The following is a 25,563-nucleotide window of genomic DNA, read 5'->3' on the forward strand; positions in this document are numbered from 1 at the left end:
CGTATTGTTCTTTATCTTTATAAGTACCTGCTTGAACTGGGGTAGGAACTCCATGAAGAAGACCTTTCAGAAACGTGAAAAATGTGACGCATGAAGGTTAGTGTACGGTGGATTTAGGAAGAATCGAGACCCCTTCACATTCTCAACGGTTTAATTGTAAAAGGAAGGATTTGCCATTTTTTTGCCCATCAATTTACACTTAATAACCCCCAATGATAAAAGTGGAATTGTGCTTTTAGAAAGGTCTGCAAGTCGAACACTGAAATTTGTAGAGATGTACCCAAGAATGACCAACTTTGCACCCCTGGGTGTAGCCCATTTCTTCCTAGCAGATCCTCTCCAGCTCCATTAGATTTTTGGATGGGAAGCCGTCTGTCAGCTGCCATCTTCAGGTCTGTCCTCTCATTACTGTACTATGGTCCAGCTTAGAAAAGAATTCAAATTTGATGGATTAGTTTGGATCCAAATTCTTACTCTTTTTGCTCAGTTTTTGTTTTAAAATCTATCAGTTAATTCTTCTTTAATTGACATAACTTTAATAGAATTTCTTACTGAAAGATTCTATATAATTTAAAGCATTTAATTTAAAAATGTAAATCATTTTGAGCTACTTTTTGTATGAAAATGTGCTATATAAATAAATGTTGTTGTTGTTGTTGTTCATGTTCTTTGGGGTTTGGCTGGGCCACTCGAGGACACTCTGAGACTCATCCTGAAGCCACTCCAGAGTTGTCCTGTTTGTATGTGTCAGGTCATTGTTGGTTGCCATCGCACCAGTCCAAGGTCACGTCCCAGGATTTCTTTTGGGCTTGGCTGCACTCATCCATCAAATCAATTCTGGCCAATCTCCCTGTCCCCGCAACCCCCATCACCTGATGCTGCCACCGCCATTAGTCGGGTAAAGAGCGGTGCTTGGTCTTCACCAGATATATAGTGCTTGGAGTACTTTGATTTCTTTTGTCTCCTCAGACCAGAGAATCTCTCCGCGTCCTTTAAATGCCGTTTGCCAAACTCCCAAGCTGCAGTTAGCCACTCTACCTTAGACACCTGATTGATGCTGAGATGGTCATCCTTCTGGTGGGTTCACTTGTCTCAGCAGATGTCTTATTCGAGTGATCGCTGGCTTCTCGGTCACCTCCTTGACCAAGGCCCTTCTTGCATGCTTACTCACTTTGGCTGGACGTCCAACGCTAGGAAGAGTCCCGGTGCTCCCACACTTGGGCCGCTGTGCTCCGGGGACCACTCAAAGCTTTACAAATAGTTTTTTCATGCTTGCCACGATTTATGCCACACCACAGTTTGATCGCGGAGGTCTATAGAGAGTCCCTTGGACTTTATGGCTTGGTGTTTGTCCGGACATACGGCGAATTGTGGTATCTTCTATACACAGGGACGCTCTAAATCAGCGGTTCTCAAACAGTGGGGTGTGCCCCCCAAAAAATGGGGTGCGAATGTTGCCATATGTGGCATAATTTTGCTATTCGTAGGGAAATTTTAAACTTGTGCTGGTGTATCAGCAGCAAAAAATATACAGTGGGGCAAAAAAGTATTTAGTCATCCACCAATTGTGCAAGTTCTCCCACTTAAAAAGATGAGAGAGGCCTGTGATTTTCATCATAGGTAGACCTCAACTATGAGAGACAAAATGAGAAATAAAAATCTAGAAAATCACATTGTCTGATTTTTGTAGAATTTATTTGCAAACTATGGTGGAAAGTAAGTATTTGGTCAATAACAAAAGTTCATCTCAATACTTTGTTATATACCCTTTGTTGGCAATGACAGAGGTCAAACGTTTTCTGTAAGTCTTCACAAGGTTTACACACACTGTTGCTGGTATTTTGGCCCATTCCTCCATGCAGATCTCCTCTAGAGCAGTGATGTTTTGGGGCTGTCGCTGGGCAACGCGGACTTTCAACTCCCTCCAAAGATTTTCTATGGGGGAGATCTGGAGGCTGGCTAGGCCACTCCAGGACCTTGAAATGCTTCTTACGAAGCCACTCCTTCGTTACCCGGGCGGTGTGTTTGGGATCATTGTCATGCTGAAAGACCCAGCCACGTTTCATCTTCAATGCCCTTGCTGATGGAAGGAGGTTTTCACTCATAATCTGACGATACATGGCCCCATTCATTCTTTCCTTTACACGGATCAGTCGTCCTGGTCCCTTTGCAGAAAAACAGCCCCAAAGCATGATGTTTCCACCCCCATGCTTTACAGTAGGTGTGGTGTTCTTTGGATGCAACTCAGCATTCTTTCTTCTCCAAACACGACGAGTAGAGTTTTTACCAAAAAGTTCTATTTTGGTTTCATCTGACCATATGACATTCTCCCAGTCCTCTTCTGGATCATCCAAATGCTCTCTAGCAAACTTCAGACGGGCCTGCACATGTACTGGCTTAAGCAGGGGGACACATCTGGCACTGCAGGATTTGAGCCCCTGGCGGCGTGGTGTGTTACTGATGGTAGCCTTTGTTACTTTGGTCCCAGCTCTCTGCAGGTCATTCACTAGGTCGCCGCGTGTGGTTCTGGGATTTTTGCTCACCGTTCTTGTGATCATTTTGACCCCACGGGGTGAGATCTTGCGTGGAGCCCCAGATCGAGGGAGATTATCAGTGGTCTTGTATGTCTTCCATTTTCTAATAATTGCTCCCACAGTTGATTTCTTCACACCAAGCTGCTTACCTATTGCAGATTCAGTCTTCCCAGCCTGGTGCAGGTCTACAGTTTTGTTTCTGGTGTCCTTTGACAGCTCTTTGGTCTTGGCCATAGTGGAGTTTGGAGTGTGAGTGTTTGAGGTTGTGGACAGGTGTCTTTTATATTGATAACGAGTTCAAACAGATGCCATTAATACAGGTAACGAGTGGAGGACAGAGGAGCATCTTACAGAAGAAGTTACAGGTCTGTGAGAGCCAGAAATCTTGCTTGTTTGTAGGTAACCAAATACTTATTTTCCACCATAATTTGCAAATAAATTCTTTAAAAATCAGACAATGTGATTTTCTGGATTTTTATTTCTCATTTTGTCTCTCATAGTTGAGGTATACCTATGATGAAAATTACAGGCCTCTCTCGTCTTTTTAAGTGGGAGAACTTGCACAATTGGTGGCTGACTAAATACTTTTTTGCCCCACTGTAGGAGTAAATTTTATTAGGTTTTCAAAAAAATGTTAGGGGGGCGCGATTAAAACTGTTACGAAAACTCGGGTCACAAATACTTAAAGGTTGAGAAACGCTGGCCTAAATGATGTCTGGTCAGTTAATTTTGCTGCAGGTGGATTCCAGTCATCCTCTCGACACATCTCAAGGAGAATTAAAGCAAACTGGATGGGCCTGAGCATAATTTGAAGGCCCACCACAAGGGTCCGAATACTTCTGGGAATGAGAGATTTCAGTTTATGATTCGTAATAAATTTGCACAGCTTTTTGAAAATGTGTTCGCTTTGTCATTAGGGGTTATTGAGTGTAGCCTGACAGGCAAAAATGGCAAATTTCTCGTTTTCATATTAAATCCTACAACGTGATAAGTCTGCCGAGTGTGAAGGGGCCTTCTCCATATGTTCTTATCCAAAGATGTAGTCGGTTCTCGTGTGTCCTGTATAAAGAGTTGCTTAAATCGATCATTTTTGAGGGTGGGCTGCTTTATAAAATCAGGAAGTCTGTTGATACCCTAAATCATTTTTGTACACTTTTGAGTGTTTTTGGAGTTTTACTTCAAAGTGGAGCAAAATACGCTGAAAATCTCCAGTTTGTTGTTTTATTTACAGCACGGGGAATGTCTGCATTACGTTTTAATGATGGGTGACACTTTACAAACTTGAAGTCGTGGGAGACGATGGACGTCACGACTGCAGTTGCTAGTCTTGTCGCTTGAAGATATCCGATCACACGACCAAAAGACACAGGTGGTGATGAACTCCGTAGCGAGTTGCCTGCACGTTTTTTTTTTTTTGCCTTTTAATTTCACGTTTGCCCCTTTTTATTGGCTGCCAATATCTGGAATGTTGCCGGTTCATATCCCGTTACTGCCAGAAGGGATCCTACTCTGGGGTGCTGTACAATGGCTGACATCGCCCCCTGGGATTAATACTGTATATTAGATCAAAAAATAGCGTGCTGCCTGACACCGTCTGGCGAGTTCAGCCGTAAGCGCTGCTCTTCAAACGCGAGACCTCAGACGGACGAGCCTCCCTTCCATTTTCGAGGTCCAGGCGTTCCTTATTACACGCATGGCACCTTCAGGTGGCTGTTCATTGCTCCTCTGCTCTGCCCGGCCTTACAATTTAAGGCCTGTTTGATTTTATCGGAGTAAGTCGCAGACCCAGTCTGGGTCACCGGGTAGGTCACATGACACGACTGGCGGTCACGAGAGCGCGTAGCAAATGCCTCAGACTCGCTATGATTATGGAAATAAGTTGTGTCATGTGACAGGTTTATCTGAGGGTGAAAGAAACGACAAAAGGACGCGACGAGAAAAGAAACCAAACTACACTGCCAAAGTGCAACCCACCGGGTTTATTCTGTTCAAAGTAGATAGATAGAATGCAAGCTGAAGTAGTTTATTGAATTTTCATTACTTCTTATGTTTCAGAAAGTAAACAAAATGATTTTATTTTAATCCGTGGAAATTTGAAGAAGGGGGGAGAAAATGTGTGCCGATGCTCAATTCCTCAAGACTGGAAGTCCCAGAAAGGCGTGAAGCGCGGCTTGTTAATCAGGTAGGTGAGATGGCAGTTTGTTAGCTAAATCCAGAATATCTGATTGGTCTAATCTTGCGAGTTTTGAATCGAGTTGATATGATTGAGGATTTTCAATGCATGCCGTTTTGTCGATGGACTGAGAAGTGAGTCGTGCGTACAATACGGGACAAATGGGGATTTGTTATAATAGGGACACCAAAATTTGGCAAGAACTACGTGACTGCCCCGGAAATCAGGGACGTCTGGTTAACCCCAACAGTACGTCACCTTTTTAAGTGTTTTGATTTGTAATAACAAAGTACCCCCCGATCAAATAGTTTTCAAGTTCTCTGATTAAAGAACTGTAGGCCACGTGGACCAAAACTACTAACGTAACTAACTTGTGACGCTCACGGAGAAATGGCGATGTTCAGCTCTCTCAATCTCATGATCGTCCTCGTCTGTTCTTTCAACGCATTGCAAAAAGGCAAAAATTCTCAACTTTCAAGTAATGTAATAAACACAAAGGTGCCCTCCGTACGCGGCTGAATGTGCGACAAGCTTACCGTGTAATGGCGTGGACCGAGCAGCGGCACGTACCCCTGCGTGAAAACCATGAGATTGGATAGCGACAGACCCTACGATCGACTGGACGGACTTTGGGTCACCAGTAAACTTCCAGTAGAGCTTTTAATGCTTCATTTAAGACGTTTCCAGGCGAGGAAGCGCTGCTCGTTCAGTTCGAGGTGCGTGTTGAACTTCACCGTCCTCTGCACCCGCGACAGTAAGGACCCTCTAAACTTCTCATTTTGTTGCTGCTTGGTTGGCAGATCTTACTGCTCAGTCCAAGTTAATTGGGGGGTGCTGTGTACAGCATAGCACCGTTAGACCCCTTTGCTAACTTGATAAAAACCGAAGGTCCAGTTCTTTAATGACCTCTTGGGCACGGCCATCAGCAGAGAGAGTGGCGACCTCGTCATTTGAGAGGTTTACTTACCTGGGCAGTGCCATTCATATGTCTGGTGACTTTTCCTATGAAGTCAGTAGACGGATTGGAGGGGTCATGGGGTCGCTGGAAAGGGGTGTGTGGCGCTCCTGATGTCTCTGTACAAGGACAAAGGTCCAAGTCTTTGGAGTCCTGGTGCTTCCTGTTTTGGTGACCTGAGATGAAGACTGGACTCCTGTGTCTCTTCAGAGGGTCCGTGGGTCCCGCTGGTTTGACTTTGTGTTGCTCACAGGGTCCCAAATTAGGCACATGACCTGCATTGTGAGGGAGCCTCAGTTACGGCACTACAGCCATGTGGCGCCATTACCTGAGGGTGAACCTGCTCATTGTTGAGGACCCGAGCGGCTGGACCAGACCAAGGGGATGCCCATGTAACGTGGCTGTGGCAGAAAGATGGTGGGAATTGGGACCACATGTCTACCTGATGCCAGTCAGGACCCCAAGCTATTTCGTTGTGTGGTGGGGGCACCAACACGCTGTACCAGTGCTTGCTGTCCCCAACCTGACCTGACCCAACTTTTTCCAAAATCGTTTCAATTTAGTCCTCATCAATTGCCCCAGAATGACACATCAAAAACGGGTCTTTAAGAAAATGAAAATGTCACCTTGACCCCAACCATTCAGACCCCTTGCTTTAGTGTTCATTCTTTTGATGATCATTGAGATGTTTGGAGTCCACCTGCGGTCTCCTCAAGTGACTGTGCTGCTTAGGAAAGGTCCACCAGTTGACAGAAACCAAGCCACGAGGTCCAAGGAATTGCAAAGCTTAGGGACGGGATGGTTGAGGTGCGGATCTGGCGGGGGGTGCAGCACTGGAGACTTGGGTCCCAAGAGCACAGCGGCCTCCATGATCCTTGACTGGGAAGAACTTTGGAGCAACCATGACTGTTCCTGGAGCTGCCCACCTGGATAAACTGAGCAATCAGGGGAGAAAGGGCCTGGTAAGAGAGATGGAAGAAACTTCCTGAAGGGCAGCCAGTACACCAGACAATTTGGGCTTTATGGCAAGAGTGGCCAAGAAGATGCATGAAAGCCCACTTGGAGTTTGCAAAAAAAGGACCCCAAATGTGACAAACAAAATTTTCCGGTCTGAAGAAGCCAAGGCTGAACTGTTTGACATCAGTTCTAACAATCGTGTGTGGAGATAACGAGCCACCGCTTGTCACTTGCACAATGCCATGCCAACGGTCAGGTGAGAGGGGATGAGGTTAAGCATCGGGGGGGCTAGACGGGGTTGAGAGAAAACTGAACAGGCCAAACTACAAAGAGATCCTTCATGAAAACCTCCTCAGAGCACTCTGGACCTCCAACTGACCCAGACGTTCACATCACAGGAGGGGCTTGGGGACAACTCTGAGAGTGGGAATGTCCTCGAGGGGCTCGGCCAGAGTCCGGACTTGAACTCAAACACACCTCTCCGGACAGGCCTGAGCTCAGCCGTCCACCGATGGGCTCCATCCATCCTGACAGAGCTTGAGAGGATCTGCAGAGACGAAGGGTGGAAAACCTGCAAATCCAGGGGTGTGAAGCTCGTCAAGTCGGACCCTCGAGGCTGAAGGGTCTGAATGAACATTTGTGGCAATGTGACATTTTCATTTTTTTTTAATACATTTGTAAAGATTCCCTAAAAATCCTATCTTTTTGTTTTTGTCATTCTGGGGTGTCGAGTCAGCCCTTGACAAGAATTTCAATCACAAGGCAGCAACAGAACAAAATGTGCAGAAAGTAAAGGGGGTCCGAGTCCTTTGTGAGGCCACTGAATTTAAAACGAGTTGCCAGTGCTGCTCATAATTCGATTTCTAGCCATTGTGGCCTTTCATCTCCATCGCTGCTCTGAGTTGCAGTTTCAGTTTTGTGCCACAAGATGGCGCCTGATCACATCATTACTGCCCCCTCTAAACTCTAACGCTCCTCTCCGGTGGCCGCCTTGTGCACTGAATTCCAGTTAAAGGCGAATTTGGTTAAGTTTCTGGTCAATTCCAGCTGTTCTCAATTACTGCCCTGGAGACCCCTGTAAGGTTGACAGGTTTTCTTCCATCCCATTTCTTTTAAATCAAGAAAATCGTGTGGACTTTCCTCTCGGTCCTCCAGTTATTTTTTTCAAGTCCTAACGATGTGTATATTAGGAGAACTGGTTATTCTAGATCAGGGGTGGTGGGCATTGGGTGAGGCACTGGTGCCCCTTGATGCACTTCTTCCTACCAGTGGCCCAGGACCATAACAGCAGAAAACATCATAACCAGACCCCCTCACAGCAATCCTGCAAACATCTAACCTGACAGAATGGCGAGGGTCTGTGTTGCTTGCTGCTAAAAGAGGCCAGTGGGGGGCGCCCACCCTGGGGTCTGTGTGTGAATCCCAATGCCCTCAACGTCTTAGCTAGATTCCCCCCCCCCCCCCCCCCTTGTCCATTCTGCTCCCTTAGTCCCCCCCCCCCCCCCATCTCTGATTGGCTGGCTGGCTATCTCTCTCACCCCTTCGCCACCTAAGAAAGTCTGAAGTGTGGCGTGTGGACTGGCATGATGACGGCTGCCCGTCGTGTCACCCTAATGAGATACTTGAAGTGCCCCCCCCGTCGTCTGTGTAAAGCACCATATAAATGTAACGATCTAATAGGATGGGGGGATACTGAGGAGGTGGTCTCCAGGCGGCTCGTGTTGCCCCAAAGCCAGTCGTGATGCTGAAGATTAGCAGTCAAACGTTCACAAAGGTTTTCATGGTCCTGTTTTCTTTTATTTAATAACTTTATCAGCTGATTGACTTTATTATTTGTCCTGTTTTCTTAGTCTTCTGTTTCTGCCGCTGTATGAATTTGAGTTTCCCTTTGAGCTTAATGAAGTTTTATTTGATCTAATCTGACGTGTTCTGTTCGTGTGCCACGACGTTGAAGGGTCTGCTGCCTTTGTGGTTGTGCCGATGGAGTTGGGCTTCGGAACTTGAAAATCCTCGACTTCACTCCCACCACTTCTGCCGCGATGTGCGCCGCCTTCAGACCCCTTCGTTTTTTTCCCACGTTGTTAAGTTGATGACTTTTTTTCCAAAATCGTTTCAATTTATTTTTCCTCATCAGTCAACGCTTAATGCCCCAGAATCTCAAATCAAAAACAGGACTTTAGGGTCTTTAAGATAAATGAACATGTGGCCTGTTTGCCCCCTTCACTTCGGCTCTGATTGTCACTGAAAGGGGGGGCGAGGGGGTGTCACCTCAGGAAAGGCAAACAGCTGGGAATGAGAAGGGTTTGGGGGACCAGTAAGACCAAGTCTATTACAGAACTCCGCCCACCCTAGCCCCCCCCCAATCCATATAAATAAAGTCATTGGTGGTTTGTTTGTACACCAATCACGCAAAAATAACAAAAATGGCAGAACTCATTTTCACGAAGTTTTGCAAGTGCATTGCTGCTGCTGGGCTCAGTGCTGACACGGAGACTACACTTCCCATGAGGCAGCAGGAGTGCACTGGGGCTGATGGGAGGCACAAAAAACAACTGGAAGCAGTCAATGTGGGACATCCGGTACGAGCACAGGTACGGTGCTTTCATCTCAACTAATTGGGGTAACCATTTCCCAGCCTCATCCAAGGGTGCCAGCCTGGGTGTTGAATGCCACGTCTTTGTCTCGCCCTGCCACCCCAGTTACTTCAGTCAGTCTGCCAATCAAATCATAAAATTCACAACCCTGTGAAATGCGTCACCGCTTCCCGTATTTAAGGGGAATGATGCGACTTGCATTTCTGATTGGAGGTGAACTCCCAACTGTCCTAAATAACACCCCGAAACACACACACACTTTACTAAACACTCCTACCGGTGCAACAGGCCTCAACTCCTTACTCCTTTAAATCCCCGAGGTACCCATTGTGCCAGTTTGGGGGGTTTGGGGTTATGGGATCTTGGAATTGGGTGGTCAAGGTTTTCCCGGTAAGGCTCAGGTTGTGCTGGTGACACTCGCAGCTCGTGATGCTGAACATGCAGTCTGACATTTAAGTAAGAATGTCACTGTCACCGTGCCACGCACTTGAGTCGGTGGCTTTGCCATTTGGGTTGTGCGTCCCCCACAGGCTGTTTTCTAAGGCCTGACTCTTGAAAATTCTTGGCTCATCTATCCCCAACCCACCCAAATGCTGAGATGTGCAGGTTTCATTTTTTGGTGTTACAAGCCCCCCTCCCCCCCATTGCGTTACATGAGGTCTCGATCCATAATGGAGCTCATCTCTTCAGATACTTCCTTAGCACTCCACTTGTTTAGATGAGGGTGGGCTTCGTTTCCGCCCTCCGCAGAGCCACACGTTCATTTCTTCCCAGGCCTGGTGGGTGAGGTCATTCCGTTTCCAAATTTAGAGAAAGCCGAGGTTGTTTGTTGGCGGTGTGTGGTTTCGTTTAATAATCTCTTGATTTGGTGCAGGCAGGTTGGCGCGGTCTCTTGGCTCAGCCGGATCCACATGACTAGAGGGAGTGGGATTCCCCGGGTCTTTTTATTTGGGGGGGGGGGGGGGGGATCACCACAAGCTTTGCACTCTGAGATACCAAGCACACGCCTGGGCAGCAGCAGGCAGCGCAAATGAAAAGAAGTCAAAGCACCAAACACCAGCAGCCGATCTCCTTCTTCACACCTGTTTACAAATTCCAGTTCTGGCCAAAGCTGCGAGAACTTCAAAGCCTCGTTTTCTGTCCTTCGGGTGACCCCCACCCCCCATTTCCAAGGAAAGTTGAGACAGTTAAGTCCTGCTAAACTCAAAGCAGCTCTGATTTCATCAGTACCTCCTGAAACCGCTTTTCCTGGTAGAGGTTGGGTGGCAGCAGGTCAACAGCGATGTCCCTGTCACCAGCTACAGCTTTCAGTTCTTCTTGGGGGGGGGATTCCCAGGTGGTCCTAAGCCAGCAGAGAGAGAGAGAGTGAGAGAGAATTGCACAAGCGTGTCCTGGGTCTGCAGCGCGGTCTCCAGCTTTGGAGCAGCTCAGTTGGCTCCAGTCGAGACTCTTCCTGATGACCAGCCACCCTGGAAAGAAACGTCAGGTCTGTGGCTTGTGCGCTCATTCTTTTGGTCATCATCCACCACTCATGACCACAGGAGAGGACAGGGATGTAGACCACCCAGCAATCTAAGAGTTATGTCTTTAGATTCTGCTTCCCCCCTCATCTGTACAGTGGCCACCACTTGTCAAGCTCGGGATACTTGACGTGCGCCACTAGGGTGGCAGTTCCATCCCCACCCGGTGAGAGGAGTCCACGATGACAACCTCCGCCATCCCAGCCGCTCCACACTCGGCAGCAAAGGTCGCAGTCAGACGAGGCAAAGAGAACATCGGCATCAAGCCGCGCTGCTACCCCAACCGGACCCCCTCATGTCCTTAAAAACCACAAACTGGAGCGGTGAAAAGACCACCTTGATGGAACCTGACACCCGCCATGAACAAATTCAAGTTTGTGGCAAATGTTCAGGCCTGACTCTCACTGCAGTCGTATGGGGAACACGAGAAAGAGTTTTGGAGGGAGACGTTATTTTGGTACGGAGGTCTGAACGCTGGTCTCAATCCCAACATCCATCTTTTAGTACCAGTCCACCATTAGTGAGTATTCTGACTTACCTGGGATCGTCTAGTTGTCACTCCATCCCACGTATCCCGATGAAGAACATAGGGAAGCCAGACATCTCCCAGCCAGCACTGGACACAAGGTGGGACCAACTCTGACGGGCGGCCATCACACCACAGGGTGAACACACACACGGGGTGCCAGCACCAGTCCACCCACCCAGCAGGTCTAAGGACTGCAGGAGCCAACCCCATACGGCCGTGGGGAGTGCCTGGGACTTGAACGATGGTCGGTCTCCATCAGTGCTACTGGCGTGACACACTCCTAACCCACAATCTTTACCAATAAAGCCAAATATATCTACATTCATATTTCATATAGTGCCTTTAATAATAATTCTTGACATTTACTGGATATAGTGAGTGGGGAGCCCCTTCAACCACCACTACCGTCGTGCAGCACCCACCTGGATGATGCCCATTTATCACCAGTACGCTCGCCACATGTTACTTGTCAGGTGGTGAAGTGGGGTGAGAGAGCCAATTAGAGACGAGAGATGATAAGGGGGCCGGAATGACCTGGCTGTGGTGGGCTATTGAGCCAGGACATCAGGGTACACCCTAATCTTTGTGAAGGACGTCCAGGGACATTTAGTGGCCACCCAGAGTCCGGTGTCTCATCTGAAGGGCGTTGTCCTCGTCACTGCACTGAGGCTTTGGCATCCACACACCAACCACGGGGTAAGTGCCCCCTGCTGGCCTCACCAACGTCGCCTCCAGCTTTTCAGATGGTCTCCCCTCCAAGTGCTGGCCGGGCCTCAGGTGGATGACCTGTTCTGAAGCGCGTGTGTGTGTGACGGCTGCTAATTAACATAACAAACCTTGAGCCTGTTGCTTTTTATGTACTGAACGCATACAATGAACAAATCAAAATCATCTGTAGATAGAATTATTACAACGTTCAGGATGTCAGATCCCACCCCAAAGGCTCTGGGCAGCGTGGGGTTTGGCCGCCATTGATGTCCGTGTACTCCACGTGACCAAGAAATCATGTAGAAAAATAGAAAGTCGTTAAACAGAAAAGTACATCCTGACCACGTTTGATTTCCTCGTTTATTAGCAGAAACATTTTGGTACACAACACTGAAATGCGGCTTATTGTTGAACCAAAAAAAAAGACGACTTTGTTGAGATCCTGGAAACGAAGCTCAAAAAGTCCGATTTGTCAACGTTCGGACAGAATAGAAGACGAGCGTACTTTGATTGTAGGACGACGTCGATGAGCACCCAAGAGCTGTTCGACTCCACCTACTCCACGCACAAGCGCCGACGTAATTGGGCAACACTGACAGTTATGAACCGTTTTTCGATATTTCCAAACTTACTGTGAACACATTTGCTATCCTTTCTGGAAGATTAACCGTGAATGTAATGTACGGTCATTTACGGTAAATCTGAGAGCCACGCCCCTTTATACGTTAAGTCTCGAGGTGTGCGATTTTGGAATAATTTGACTGCGTATACTCTGTTTCGGGATTGGCCGCTTTTCATGACTTGTAAATCGGAAGCGCCGACATCTTGAGGCCTTCAGTCAGAGGCGAACGTTTCTAATTTCCAGACACCTCGGAGAGCACAAACAATGTATTTGTCACCAGCATTTCTACAGGAGCAGCAGGGTTGGGGACGCCTGACATTTGTTAAAAGACATTACACCGACATTTAAATAGCAAGTAGTACTGGCGGACATTAAACTAGACAGCAGTGACTGGCGTCCGGAATTCCATTTTAGAAAGAAATCTAAACCCTGCAGCGTTTCCAGTAAGATGGACCCTCTTCACCCAAAAGATTAATAACAGCCCAGTGCAGCCGGCCTCGCGGCTCGATTAAAATGAGTTCTCAGAACGCGCCAATCTCTGCTGTCGAGGCTGGGTAAGGATTTACCAGACTGATGGCGGCCTGCGTCGAGCCCGGTGGGGTCAGTGCGCTGGACGAAAGCAACGGAAAAGCAGTGAAAGGGAAGGGAAAGGCAGAGAGCGACGAGATGGTGGAGAGCAGCGGCGGAGAGAGTTTGGAGGCCGAAGTCACAACCGGGAGGACGGCTGGCAAACATCCGTTAGGGGGTACCCTCAGCGAGGCGGCATCCGTGTGGGAGGTGGGCATCAGGCGGTGCTGGGGACGCAGCTCTCGTGCCGAGGGACTCACGGGGCCTGTGCGGCCGCTCTGATTTATGAACAGGGGTCCTCTCTGATAGGAGGGGTTTCCAAACGCAGAGGTCCAAGGCGAGGGTCCATTTCCAGACTGGGTTTCTCTCTGGGACGCATAGTTGTTAAGGTGAGACACAAGGCGGATTCTTAACGGGTCGGTATTGTCGAGTCCCTCGATGATGCTGAGATAACGTGCGGTCTCGGCCAAACACTCCCGAAATCCCAGGCATCGATAATCCATAGCGAGTGCGTGAGCGTTAAAATAGCCTGTTAGAAAAGCAAAAAAAGAAAAAGTTTTATAAACGTGTGTGTTGCTTTTTCCATTGCATTACCGCCAATCCCCAATACCACACGCCCAAAGTCAACACCTGTAATAAATGAGCCAACTCTTGCCAGAGTGCCAACCCACAGCAGGGTAAACCCCTTGTGCACCGTCACACACGAATACATGGGAGGCAGCTGAAGGGCTCCAAGGAAGGCAATAATAATAATAATTCTTTGCATTTATATAGCGCTTTTCTCACTACTCAAAACTTCCGCTTGCCAGTGCCAATCCCTAGCCTCAGAGCCACCACTCCACCCTAAGGTAATTTCCACTCCTGACCAGGGGGTGGCGAGGTGCACTCACCCTCTCTCTTTTCCCACTGCAGACCCATTACGGGAAATTCCACCTGACCGCCATGACGTCACTTCTGGCCCCTTCCCGTCACAAGCCCGATGACGTCACTTCCAGTCCGGAGCCCCACGACATCACTTCCGGTTCCGGTCCTAACGACCCTCACTTCCTCTGCTGCACTTTAAAAACCCACCACCAGTTCTGTACACATCTGTACTAAAGATTCATCCATTTGCAGCCATGAAAAATGATGCGGGTGGCTGCGCCAACTCTATTTTTGTGGCTCTTGTGTCATCTTTGTCAGCACTCACACACACACCAGGTCAAGTAGGACACTCCAGTCACCCCAACACATGCATCTCAGTGGACATTAGGGGCTGTCAGCATTAACCACCCCAAGGCAGGAGCCGCACTACAGGTCCCCAGAGCTACGAGACAGTAACTGGGCCAAATGTAAATTTGCAAATTCCTCAAGTTTAGAATTTATTATTTCAACGGCATGGTAACTATCCTAGTATGAACTTGAATAAAAAAAATTACAAGCATGGATGGAATATTTCACAAGAAGCATTTTCTAAATAACGCTTTTCCACTTAAGAGCCCATCCCAGCACCAGCGGGCACACGTTCAGTTCAGTGTACTTCCATATAGCGCCCTTCACTGAGTGCGGGTACAGGGGGCTGTGACAGCCTCTCAGGTTAAATGAAAATACAAGCTTTACAAGTCACTACTTACAGAACGAGGACAACAGAAGGGGACATGGCAGGAACTGACCTGGGATGGGCCATCAGTGCGTGTGTGTGTGTGTGCCCCCCTAGCGCCGGACCCACTCGTAGTGTGCAAATTCAGCACTCTGGGATGTGGGAGGAAGGCTGGGGAGAAGCCCACATGGCCACCCAGAGAACTTCCACAGCCCAGTCAGTCAGTCACTGTCTGTATGGAGTTGCAATCTAGCAGGTGGGGGGGGGGGGGGGTATGGGGGTGTTAATCCTTGTGGTCTGTGTGTGGATCCCAATGCCCCCCCGCAAGTGCAGTGACAGGGACACTGTGCTATAAAAATGGCCGTCCTCTGGCTGTGACATAAAACCTGATGTCCTGACTCACTGTGGGCATCTTTTAAGAAAGAGTAGGATGTGCCCTCATGTCCTGGCTAAATTGCCCATCATGGCCTCGTCTATTCTGGCCCCCCTAATCATCCCCTATCACTAACTGGTTGTCCCTCTTCACCTAATAAGCACACTGTCACACCATCCTGGTGGGTGCTACACATTGGTGGTGGCTGAAGTGCCCAAAGTTTTATATAAAGCGCTTTGGGTAACGAGAAAGGAGCTATATAAACATGAATAACAGTTACAATCCATTTAACACCACTGACTGGCGCTGTCACCCTCTGTGACGCCATCCCTCCCAGAACTGTTTCCTAATGCACTAAAATGATACGTGGATCACATAACAAAAGACGAGGTTTGGTTTTATCAATAATTACCTTTGCCTCCAGCTGCATGAAGCATTTTCAAGTGATCCACTGTCATCTGCAAAATCTCTGCCTTTTCCAATTTGGCTGAACCCTGCAGAGAAATAAAAATACGACGTCAGACATTAAAAATGCTCGCTGCCTCTCAGTCGCATCACCCTGCCCAGCAACACAAACGATTAACTCCGTTACCAACACTCTAAGGATGAATCATTCTGACCCCACAAACTCCCATCAGCACATTGCACTTGTGGACACTGCGATGAAACACGAGGGTCCGTTTCAGTACAAGCTGAAGAGCGTACGACTAGGGCTGTGCGGGTGGGTGAGCGGCTGGGCAGACACGCCGTGTGTGATTGTTTAACTCTGATGTCGACTTTTGTCAAAAGGAGGTGTTGACGATGGTACTCAACTGTAAAGTGTGACAAGTACCAACCGTTATGTTTTAGTTGGACTCTCGTTGCTAGAAGGACAGTTAGCTTCATTGGTTTGACCGAGACTTCCTGGGCTCGTGTGAGCAGCACGGCGCAAACCACGGCAAAAAGGGCCCTGACATAATGGCGAGAGATCAAAGCAAATGCGTAAAGCAAAATACTCTGTGGACGAAATTTTACCCGTTATCTCTGAACTGGACTATGACTTGCCGGACTCCGATTTTGATACAAGTGATCGAAAACGAATGCAAGGTTCCAGCTTCAGCTGACTGGTCCCCAGCTAATCGTAGTGCCGACACCCCTACGGCATCACTTAACAATGATAAGAGGTACAAACCAGATTGCAATGCACTGTGACCGTGACCACCCCAGCCTCGTGAAGACAGCCTGGCAGCAAGTCTGCCGCCCATTCTTGTCAAACTAGCAGCCGCAGCATGCAGCAACAGACGTTTTACAGTGCATCCGGAAAGGATTCACAGTGCATCACTTTTTCCACATTTTGTTATGTTACAGCCTTATTCCAAAATGGATTAAATTCATTTTTTCCCTCAGAATTCTACACACAACATCCCATAATGACAACGTGAAAAAAGTTTGCTTGAGGTTTTTGCAAATTTACTAAAAATAAAAAACTGAGAAATCCCATGTCCATAAGTATTCACAGCCTTTGCTCAATACTTTGTCAATGCACCTCTGGCAGCAATTCCAGCCTCAAGTCTTGTTGAATATGATGCCACAAGCTTGGCACACCTATCCTTGGCCAGTTTCGCCCATTCCTCTTTGCAGCACCTCTCAAGCTCCATCAGGTTGGATGGGAAGCGTCGGTGCACAGCCATTTTAAGATCTCTCCAGAGATGTTCAATCGGATTCAAGTCTGGGCTCTGGCTGGGCCACTCAAGGACATTCACAGAGTTGTCCTGAAGCCACTCCTTTGATATCTTGGCTGTGTGCTTAGGGTCGTTGTCCTGCTGAAAGATGAACCGTCGCCCCAGTCTGAAGTCAAGAGCACTCTGGAGCAGGTTTTCATCCAGGATGTCTCTGTACGTTGCTGCAGTCATCTTTCTCTTTATCCTGACTAGTCTCCCAGTTCTTGCTGCTGAAAAACATCCCCACAGCATGATGCTGCCACCACCATGCTTCACTGTAGGGATGGTATTGGCCTGGTGATGAGCGGTGCCAGGTTTCCTCCAAACGTGAGTTCAATCTTTGTCTCATCAGACCAGAGAATTTTATTTCTCATGGTCTGAGTGTCACATCAGCGCAGGTCCGTCCTCATCTTACTGCCGCCTGCTCAATTATTATCCAGAGGCGGTGGTTGTTTATTAGAATATTTATGTTTTTCTTGAGCTTCTAATACCGAAATATTTCACGACCAATTGCACCGTGTGTATAACTGTATGCGGAAAAAGGACGTTTGATTGGATTTGTCCCTTACTGTCCAACTGACGACAGCCGGAGGAAAAAACGGTTCTTGAATAACGAACAGATGGTGAGTTGCGGGAGGTGCTGCGGGACTGGGGGCCGCTCTTGTACGTGGTTCGTTTCCTAAATGAGCAGAGTGAGTGTTGTGTCCGAACACACGCCATTAAGCACGGCGTTGTTCACCAACGGTGTTGTCAGGCTGTGACTGGTCACCCCTCCTGATTGTGGTTCCCATGGTCGGGATGTCGAGGAGCAGCCCGTGAAGTGAGGGTGTCCAGCTGGGGGAGGCTAAGGGGGTAGCTTTATGAAGAAGAGGAGGTCTTCAGATGATGACATTGATCTCATGGCCCTAAGGCCTACAAAATTTGAAACTAACTGAAAAGCTCATTTAATTGTGAAAAAAACAAACAATTAGAAAAACTGCAATGATGTTTCATATTTGATAATTGAATAGCCAATCAATCACAGTGCTGGCCTAAGGCAGCTGCAGAATAGCGTAGATGGAAGGACACTCGACTTATGCAAAAAAAGATACACAGGAATAATCATCAACAGAGAGAGTACGTCACATTCAAAATCAACTGTTTATCACTACAAAATGATCTCTTAGTAGCCGTCCCTCACAGCTCAGCCCACTGGCAGAGTGGTGGCTCTGAGGTTAGGGATCTGCACTGACAATCAGAAGGTTGCTGGTTCGAATCCTGTAAATGCCAAAAGGGACTCTGCTCTGTTGGGCCCTTGAGCAAGGAAGGCCCTTAACCTGCAATTGCTGAGTGCATTCAGTAGTGAGAAAAGCGCTATATAAATGCAAAGAATTATTATTATTAATTATAGTAGTGACACAGGACAAACTTTCAAAATCAATAAACAAAAAGGTATCGCTAGCTAAGTGGAGGCGAGGTGCACTCTAAAACATGACCAGAGGTAGAGCGACTCCCCACTTCTCAAACTTCCCCTCTCCCTTCGGCCTGCTATGTCACTTGGATTTGCGTGAATAAATCGCTCCTGCAAGCGAACTATCATACATAGCGCAATGAGAAAAGTCGCAAAATCAGCCGGAATGTTCAAGCAAATTCTAGAAATAAAACCCGATCTAAATCCGTGAAGTAGTTCTCTCGTGAAAAGCAGACAGATGTTGGATTTTATATATGTAGAGATGCGTGTTCTCCCCGTGTCTGCGTGGGTTTCCTCCCACAGTCCAAAAACATGCAGGTTAGGTGGATTGGCGATTCTAAATTGGCCCTAGTGTGTGCTTGGTGTGTTTGTGTGTGTCCTGCTGTGGGTTGGCACCCTGCCCAGGATTGTTTCCTGCCTTGTGCCCTGTGTTGGCTGGGATTGGCTCCAGCAGACCCCCGTGACCCTGTATTCAGATTCAGCGGGTTGGAAAATGGATGGATGACAGAAAAAATAGCACTGGTTTATAAAATGTAAGATATTGAAACTATTCACTATTTCTGTCTCTACAAGATGTGCATTTATTTTTATATTCCTGTATACTCTGGAAACAACGCCTTTAGATTTCCTCTGAACTCTCCATTGTCACCTTCTGAATTCTGTAATTTTAAACTGAGGACATTCCCAATGTCCCTTAAGAAACCCGAAGCGTCGCTATTTCTACGTCCGCCGCTTTGTTTTATATTCATTCACACGTCTAACGCGTTTTATTCAGAAGGCAATTTAAAACTCCCAAGTACATAAATTAAAATTCCACAGATTTTCTACTCCTCTTTGCACTCTCGTGATGACAGGTTTGCAGACTGCACTGGCTACTGGCATTCAGCCTCATTTACCACTGGATACAAATCACAAGTGCCTCAACTGTACATCTGACTTATAAACAGAAATACAAAAATAAAGCACTAAGCAAACAAAAAAAAACTTAAAACGATTCTCTAACACCCTCAGCATCATCACTGAAGGATTTGACCAGAGCAGGAGTACATGCGGCCTAATCAACAAACATTAAAGGCATGCATACAGTTTAAACATTCACCTGTTTTTCAAAGGCACTGGGAATGAGTCTTCTTAGTTCTGATAAACTGTTGTTAATCCGATCCCGGCGACGTTTTTCTATTATCTTCAAGAACAAAAAGGGAAAAAGAAGTATGGCTGTTAAAGTAAGAAGCAGACGAATGTTAGTTAACACATAACACACTCTGATGAAGAAGGGATGGACCCTCTAATCAGCTCAGAAGCAGGGCTGGGGAGTTGGAGTCAGAAACAATCATTGGGTTACTGAAGTTGGAGTTGGTAAAAATAACCTAACTCTGACTAAATGTAATATTTAATATAATGTGCTAAAATGTACAATTTCACATTTACTGATTTGATTACAGTTTTCCTTCTGGTCTTTTGATAAAATATAGACTTTTCTTTTAATTTAGTAAGTTTTATCTTATGATGTTTAACTAGCGGCGCTGCCTGCATTAAAATCTATGTAATCAACATAGATGTCAGCATTAACTTTGGATATGCATATGTCTCTGTTATGTGCTATTTGGCATGGGATCTGTAAAAGCAGGGGTAAAAATGTCTGATGCGCCACCTGTTGGAATGACAAATGCAATGCATTCTATTAATTTTTTTTGATGTGCCACCTGTTGGAATGAGAAATGCAATGCATTCTATTAATTTTTTTTGATGTGCCACCTGTTGGAATGAGAAATGCAATGCACTTTTTTTTTTTTAATGCGCCACCTGTTGGAATGACAAATGCAATGCATTCTATTTTTTTTTTAATGCGCCACCTGTTGGAATGACAAATGCAATGCATTCTATGAGTTTTTTTTGATGCGCCACCTGTTGGAATGACAAATGCAATGCATTCTATGAGTTGTTTTTTTTTGATGCGCCACCTGTTGGAATGACAAATGCAATGCATTCCATTAGGTTTTTTTTTTTGATGTGCCTGCCACCTGTTGGAATAACAGATGCAATGCATTCTATTAGTTTTTTTTGATGCGCCACCTGTTGGAATTTCAAATGCAATGTATTCTATTAGTTTTTTTTGATGCACCACCTGTTGGAATGACAAATGCAATGCATTCTATTATTAAAAATGTTTGTGATGTTCCATCTTTTGGAATGATATAGACATAGCAATCGGACAGACACACAGACAGACATGTGCCCTTTTATTAAGGTGGCTGTTATTCAGCATCAGTCACTTCTTCAGCTACAACGGCATCACTACGGAGTGGTGGCTCTGAGGCTAAGGATCTGTGCTGGTATCCAGAAGGTTTCTGGTTCGAATCCCCGTCACTGCCAAAAGAGATCCTACTCTGCTGGGCCCTTGAGCAAGGCCCTTAACCTTCAATTGCTCCAGGGGTGCTGTACAATGGCTGACCCTGCGCTCTGACCCCAAGGGGTATGCGAAAACGAACAAATTCCTAATACAAGAAATTGTATAAGGCGAAATAAAGAACACAAAAAAAAAGGGTGCTAAAACGTAGACTGATGATTCTCATTGGCAGTGATGAAGGGCCTAGTACCTTGTAAGTTGTGTGTTGTCCTTCGACAAAGTAAATATATTAATGTAACTGCAAACAGATAAGTAGGAGTCAAAGGTTCTGTGCACCAACTCCATGGCCCTGCGTTGTGGACCTGACCCCCTCAGTAGTAACAGCTGCAGGGTGCATCGATCCACTGTAAAAGCCCACTCTGGCACACACCCATACTTAAAGAAGGGTCCAATTTAAAATTGCCGATTAACTTAACCTGCAGGCCTTTGGGAGGAAAACCAACAAAGACATGGAGGTTATGCAAACTGTGTGCAGAAAGCAACTGCCCATGGGATTCAAACCCACGACAGTCGGTCTGTGAGGCAGCAGTGCTAAGCTACTGGAGACCACTGGGCCGACTCACTGAAGCAGTCGTGGTGACAGTAATAGTAGGAGGAGGAGGAGGAAGACTATCAAATGTTCACAGTGAAATTCTCCAGAGTGAGGAGTCTCTGGCAGCGTGAAAAATAAAAATCCGATAAAATCCATAACTTCAATGTCAAGTGATAAGTTTACAAAAAAAAATTAGTTGGAGAAGGCCACTAAACTTGAGGATAAAGAGGAACAGTGCAGTGGAGAGTCTTGTCTGTAGGCACATGCTGACGCATTGCTATGCATACTGGGGTTTTCCCGGTGAATTCCCCTTACTCTCTTATGTATTCTTAAACAAATCTCAATGATAAATAAAAGATTGCAACATAATGTCCCCCACCCCCCAAAAAAAGGGGAAAACAAAAAGATTGTGAAGTGAATGAACTTGGATTTTGTACAAATATCCACGTTTTCTTCTTCAATGATTTATTTGTAGTGGTCTCTCTTTGGCGGTGTTTTTTCTTTTCTTCATAATGTATGAGAACACAGATGGCACACTTCACCCAAAGACTTGGCGGCAGCGGTGTGGCCTACTGGCTATTGTGCTCGACTGTAAGCCACATACATGCCAGATTAATTCTCACCACTGACTTGTGAGACCCTGCGCAGGTCTCTTAACTAGCCAGTGGGCTCGCTGTACGAACAGAAGTCACTTAGGGGGGAAAAAACCATCAGCCCACTAGAATAAAAGTACATTTTAATACAAAACAGGACTGAAGAATGCAAGTTGGCAGTGTGGCGCAGTGGATTTCAAACCCTGAGGATGTGGGTTCAAATCCTGCAACTGGCACCGTGTGACTCTGAGCAACTCACTTCACCTGCCCGCTGCAATTAGAAAAAACAAACAAAATGGAAGCAACTGCATTTCAGATATTGTAAGTTGTCTGGCATAAAGGCGTCAGCCAAATAAATAACTGTAAAGGTGATATAAACAGATTTACTATATGTAAGGGATACTGGCAAGAGCTACAAATGCACCATCACTGTGTCTTCCTGGGTTGAAGGAGTGAGCACTAGTGATGTGGAGGGGGCCTCAGGACCCCCGACACTCGTCTACTCCACTGGACTGGCTAGTGCCGACAATCGGAGGGTGCTGATTGGCACAGAAGGTAGTGACAGTGACGTCTGGTCACAAATGTGCAACGGTAGGATTTACAGGTTTGCAGAATGGATATCAGTCTTATAAGGTGGCAGTGTGATCACCACATGCCATCACAAGGCACCGTATTGATTACATATAAGCAGATCGGGAGTGTGTGTGGAAACAAAAACAGGACCAACACACACTAGGTGGGGGCTGGAAAAGAAGGAATACTGGAAAAATAAAAACAATTTGACACAGGAGGTGATGGGAGTCCAGCAAGGCTGAGCAGACTACTTATCAGAGGTAGAACGTTGCAATGGTATTTGTATAAAGTAATTCCTATTAACTTTTCAGGTCATTTTGGAATTACAAATAAATCTAACCTTCTATGTGTTTGGAGTCAAGTTGGGGAAATCTACCTGCACAAACACTATCTTATCCACTGCGCACCACCATACTGCTGCATCTTTGAATCCTTTAATTCAACTATTGAGTGTAATAACAAGGCATTTTATAATAAAATGAAATCTAAAACTTCAGTGTTAAGGTTCCTCAGTCAGGCATGATGTCGGCAGAACAGGCTCCATTCTCCTGCAGGTTAGGCAGGGTGGCAAAAGATTGATGGGTTTCAATTCCACAAAACTCCACGTTCAGGTATGCCTCCCTGTGCTGGAAATTTTCATTCTGGTGGTCTACACATTAAACGTCTGTTTCAGAATCAAATATATTTAAAAAATTACAACACTCCAGTTATTTTATATAAAAATGAGGTTTAACACTTCAGTTATTTTACAGAATAACCAGATTCCTGTTCTGGGCTCCATGCCCACCCTGAACTGGATTAAGCAGGTTTGATAATGGACAGATTGACAGGCATGTACCTTAAATCAATTCCAGCTCATTTAATAGTGTAACTTCCTGTTTAGTGAACTTTTAATTCAAGTATTTCACAGAACTCAATATTCTGTCAACCACTTAGTCCAAAGCCATTCATCTTCTACAGCCGATTAATCAATGAACGGCGCTGAAGACTACGGCCAGAGGACTTTCTGCACAATACCTGGGGGTCTGCTTGGAATTCTACAGAAAAATGCCCTCAACATTGCTGGTGACCCCACATTTTGATCTTTAGTTACCACACCGAATAACGGGTAGGTGCCATGCACTTTAATACACCTCTTCATTATCTTATTAAGTAAATTATATACACAAACATGGTGACTAATGTATGCCTTGTTAAGAACTGTTATGTTAAAGGTGCTATATTAAATACTGTTACATATATTTGGCTTCACTGTTAAGGATCATTATGTTAAAGGGACTATACACAATACTATGATGTGCAGTATATTTGGCTTTACTGTTAAGAACTATGATAAAGGCACTATATGAAATATTAAGACAGTGTATTTGACTTTATGGTCAAGGATTGTTAGGTTAATGGCATGTTATTCAGTATCACATTGTACAGTATATTTGGTTTTATTACAAAGGGTTAGTATGTTAATTTAAATTATATTAAATACCAATCTGCATTATTTGGTTTTATTGTTTAGAAATGTTATGTTATTGGCACTATATGAAATACTAGGATGTATAGTTGGCTTTATTGTTAAGAATGACATTAAGGACGGTATATGAAATATTAAGATGGTATATTTAACTTTATGGTTTGGGATTGTTAGGTCAATAGCATGCTATTCAGTATTAAGGTGTACAGTATATTTGGCTTTATTACTAAAAACTGGTATATTAATTTGCATTATATCAAATATCAATATTTGGTTTTACTGTTAAGAAATGTTATGTTAATTGCACAATATGAAATAGTAAGATGTGCATTTGGCTGTATTGTTAAGGATTGTTATGTTAAAGGCATAATATGAAATACGGATATGTATATTTGAAATTATTTCATAAATAATAATTCACTTGAAAGTTTTATAGGGGCTATTAGATACACCGATTAAAAATTGCAGACAGTTAAAAATGAGGGAGAACATAATGAGCAACTCGTCTTACCCCTCGACGCCTTTTCCTGGCTTGAGCCTGAGACGAAGAAGTAGGTGACATCGAGCCTTCTGGTGAGCTTCAATCAAAAACACAAAATACATTTTAGGGTCCCGAGTTTAATCTTTAAGTACCGCAAACGTTTACAGCTAAGCTTTCCTTTCTTTCTTTATTTTTTTTGTCTTGAACAAAATGCTTGCTGCATGCCAAGTTTCTTCCCCATGCAGCAGTGCCCAGTCACTTGTGTTTCTGGACACGCCAGTTAAAACGCCTCCAGCTACTCTGAATGGCCCCGTTTTGCAGCCGTTTCCACCTCCACCTGTTTGTAACGGACTTTTGTCTCCGGGTCTGCAGCCATCACGTACTTCTTTCCCCTCGCGGCTGCAGATTTCGTCTCCTCCAGCAGACGACACGCGTTTTTCGGGTAGAGCGCACTTACCCATTTTCGTCGGTGCTGTACTTCTCAAACTCTGGATTTTCATCCATCTCGCTGTCCGAAGAGCTGTACTCGTGAGAGCGCTTCATGTCTGCGGCGGTCCCGTTCACTGCGTTGTCCTCTTTACCTGTCGCTGCCCTCGCTAATCTGTCAGCTGACCTTCTTTGGCCACCCGCCTCACACGACTGTTTTATTTCTCACGGTACAGTGTGCGCAAGGGAGTGGGCGGGGTTAAGGCTGTGAGGGCGGGAAGAGGAGAGAGGAAGCAGCCTATCGGCAGCGCTTTTCCATTTACTGACACGCCTTTTTTCCCTAAAAATCGTCACAGCGGCCCCGAGGCGAGGCGGGGTGAGGTCGGCGTGAAACCGTTGAGGAAGGAGCGGAGACTTCGACGGAGCCGCCCCCGTGTTTCACAAGCCGACACACGGCCCGAGCTCAGCCCAGCCCGGCCTGTCCTGTCTGTACCCATAGTGACGCGCCTGGCCGGCTGTCAGCACGCGCGGGCCGTGGGAAAGCGCCTCCGCGGAGCGCGGCGAGCCAATCAGAAGACGCGCCTGCCTTCGTCTCCGGAATGAATGGGGCAATTGGCCTGGGCGACGGGCGGTCTGCGAGCGAGCGTGTGAACCTGTAATCGAATACGAACTCAGCCGGCGGAGAGGAGTGGACTCGGGAACAGCCTGTAATTGTACGCCTGGTAAAGCCGCTCGAGCGCCACTGTTGTGGTCACTTGTGTTCAGACGACAGCAGGGGAGGCAAACAGCGCGACGATTCGCGTTACCGTCTAACATATCGCA

At 46.2% G+C, this 25,563-nt stretch overlaps 1 protein-coding gene and 1 long non-coding RNA gene across 2 annotated transcripts; both read right to left on the reverse strand.

The window, feature by feature from the left end:
• Window positions 1-12,313: 12,313 nt before the first annotated feature.
• Window positions 12,314-25,311, reverse strand: hey1 (hes-related family bHLH transcription factor with YRPW motif 1). The gene is made up of 5 exons (XM_028817582.2): window positions 24,773-25,311; window positions 24,346-24,412; window positions 19,361-19,444; window positions 15,524-15,605; window positions 12,314-13,688 (listed from the first exon to the last, which is right to left on the reverse strand). Exons 1-5 carry the CDS (start codon window positions 24,856-24,858, stop codon window positions 13,114-13,116), a joined length of 894 nt encoding a protein of 297 aa, XP_028673415.1. The 5' UTR covers window positions 24,859-25,311; the 3' UTR covers window positions 12,314-13,113.
• On the reverse strand, window positions 19,902-20,399 carry LOC127530091 (uncharacterized). Its single transcript, XR_007936626.1, has 2 exons — window positions 20,115-20,399; window positions 19,902-20,016 (listed from the first exon to the last, which is right to left on the reverse strand). It is a non-coding gene; the product is annotated as an uncharacterized LOC127530091 (long non-coding RNA).
• Window positions 25,312-25,563: the final 252 nt, after the last annotated feature.

Source organism: Erpetoichthys calabaricus, chromosome 13 (genome assembly GCF_900747795.2).
Source record: "Erpetoichthys calabaricus chromosome 13, fErpCal1.3, whole genome shotgun sequence".
Lineage (NCBI taxonomy): Eukaryota > Metazoa > Chordata > Cladistia > Polypteriformes > Polypteridae > Erpetoichthys > Erpetoichthys calabaricus.

Excerpts from the sequence above, each read along its gene's own strand:
- hey1 (XM_028817582.2), bottom strand. The coding sequence starts at position 24,858 with ATGAAGCGCTCTCACGAGTACAGCTCTTCGGACAGCGAGATGGATGAA. Across the intron at positions 24,413-24,772 it reads TACAGCACCGACGAAAATGG|CTCACCAGAAGGCTCGATGT; the intron begins GTAAGTGCGCTC and ends TTTTGATTGAAG. Across the intron at positions 15,606-19,360 it reads CCAGTGCCTTTGAAAAACAG|GGTTCAGCCAAATTGGAAAA; the intron begins GTGAATGTTTAA and ends ATTTCTCTGCAG.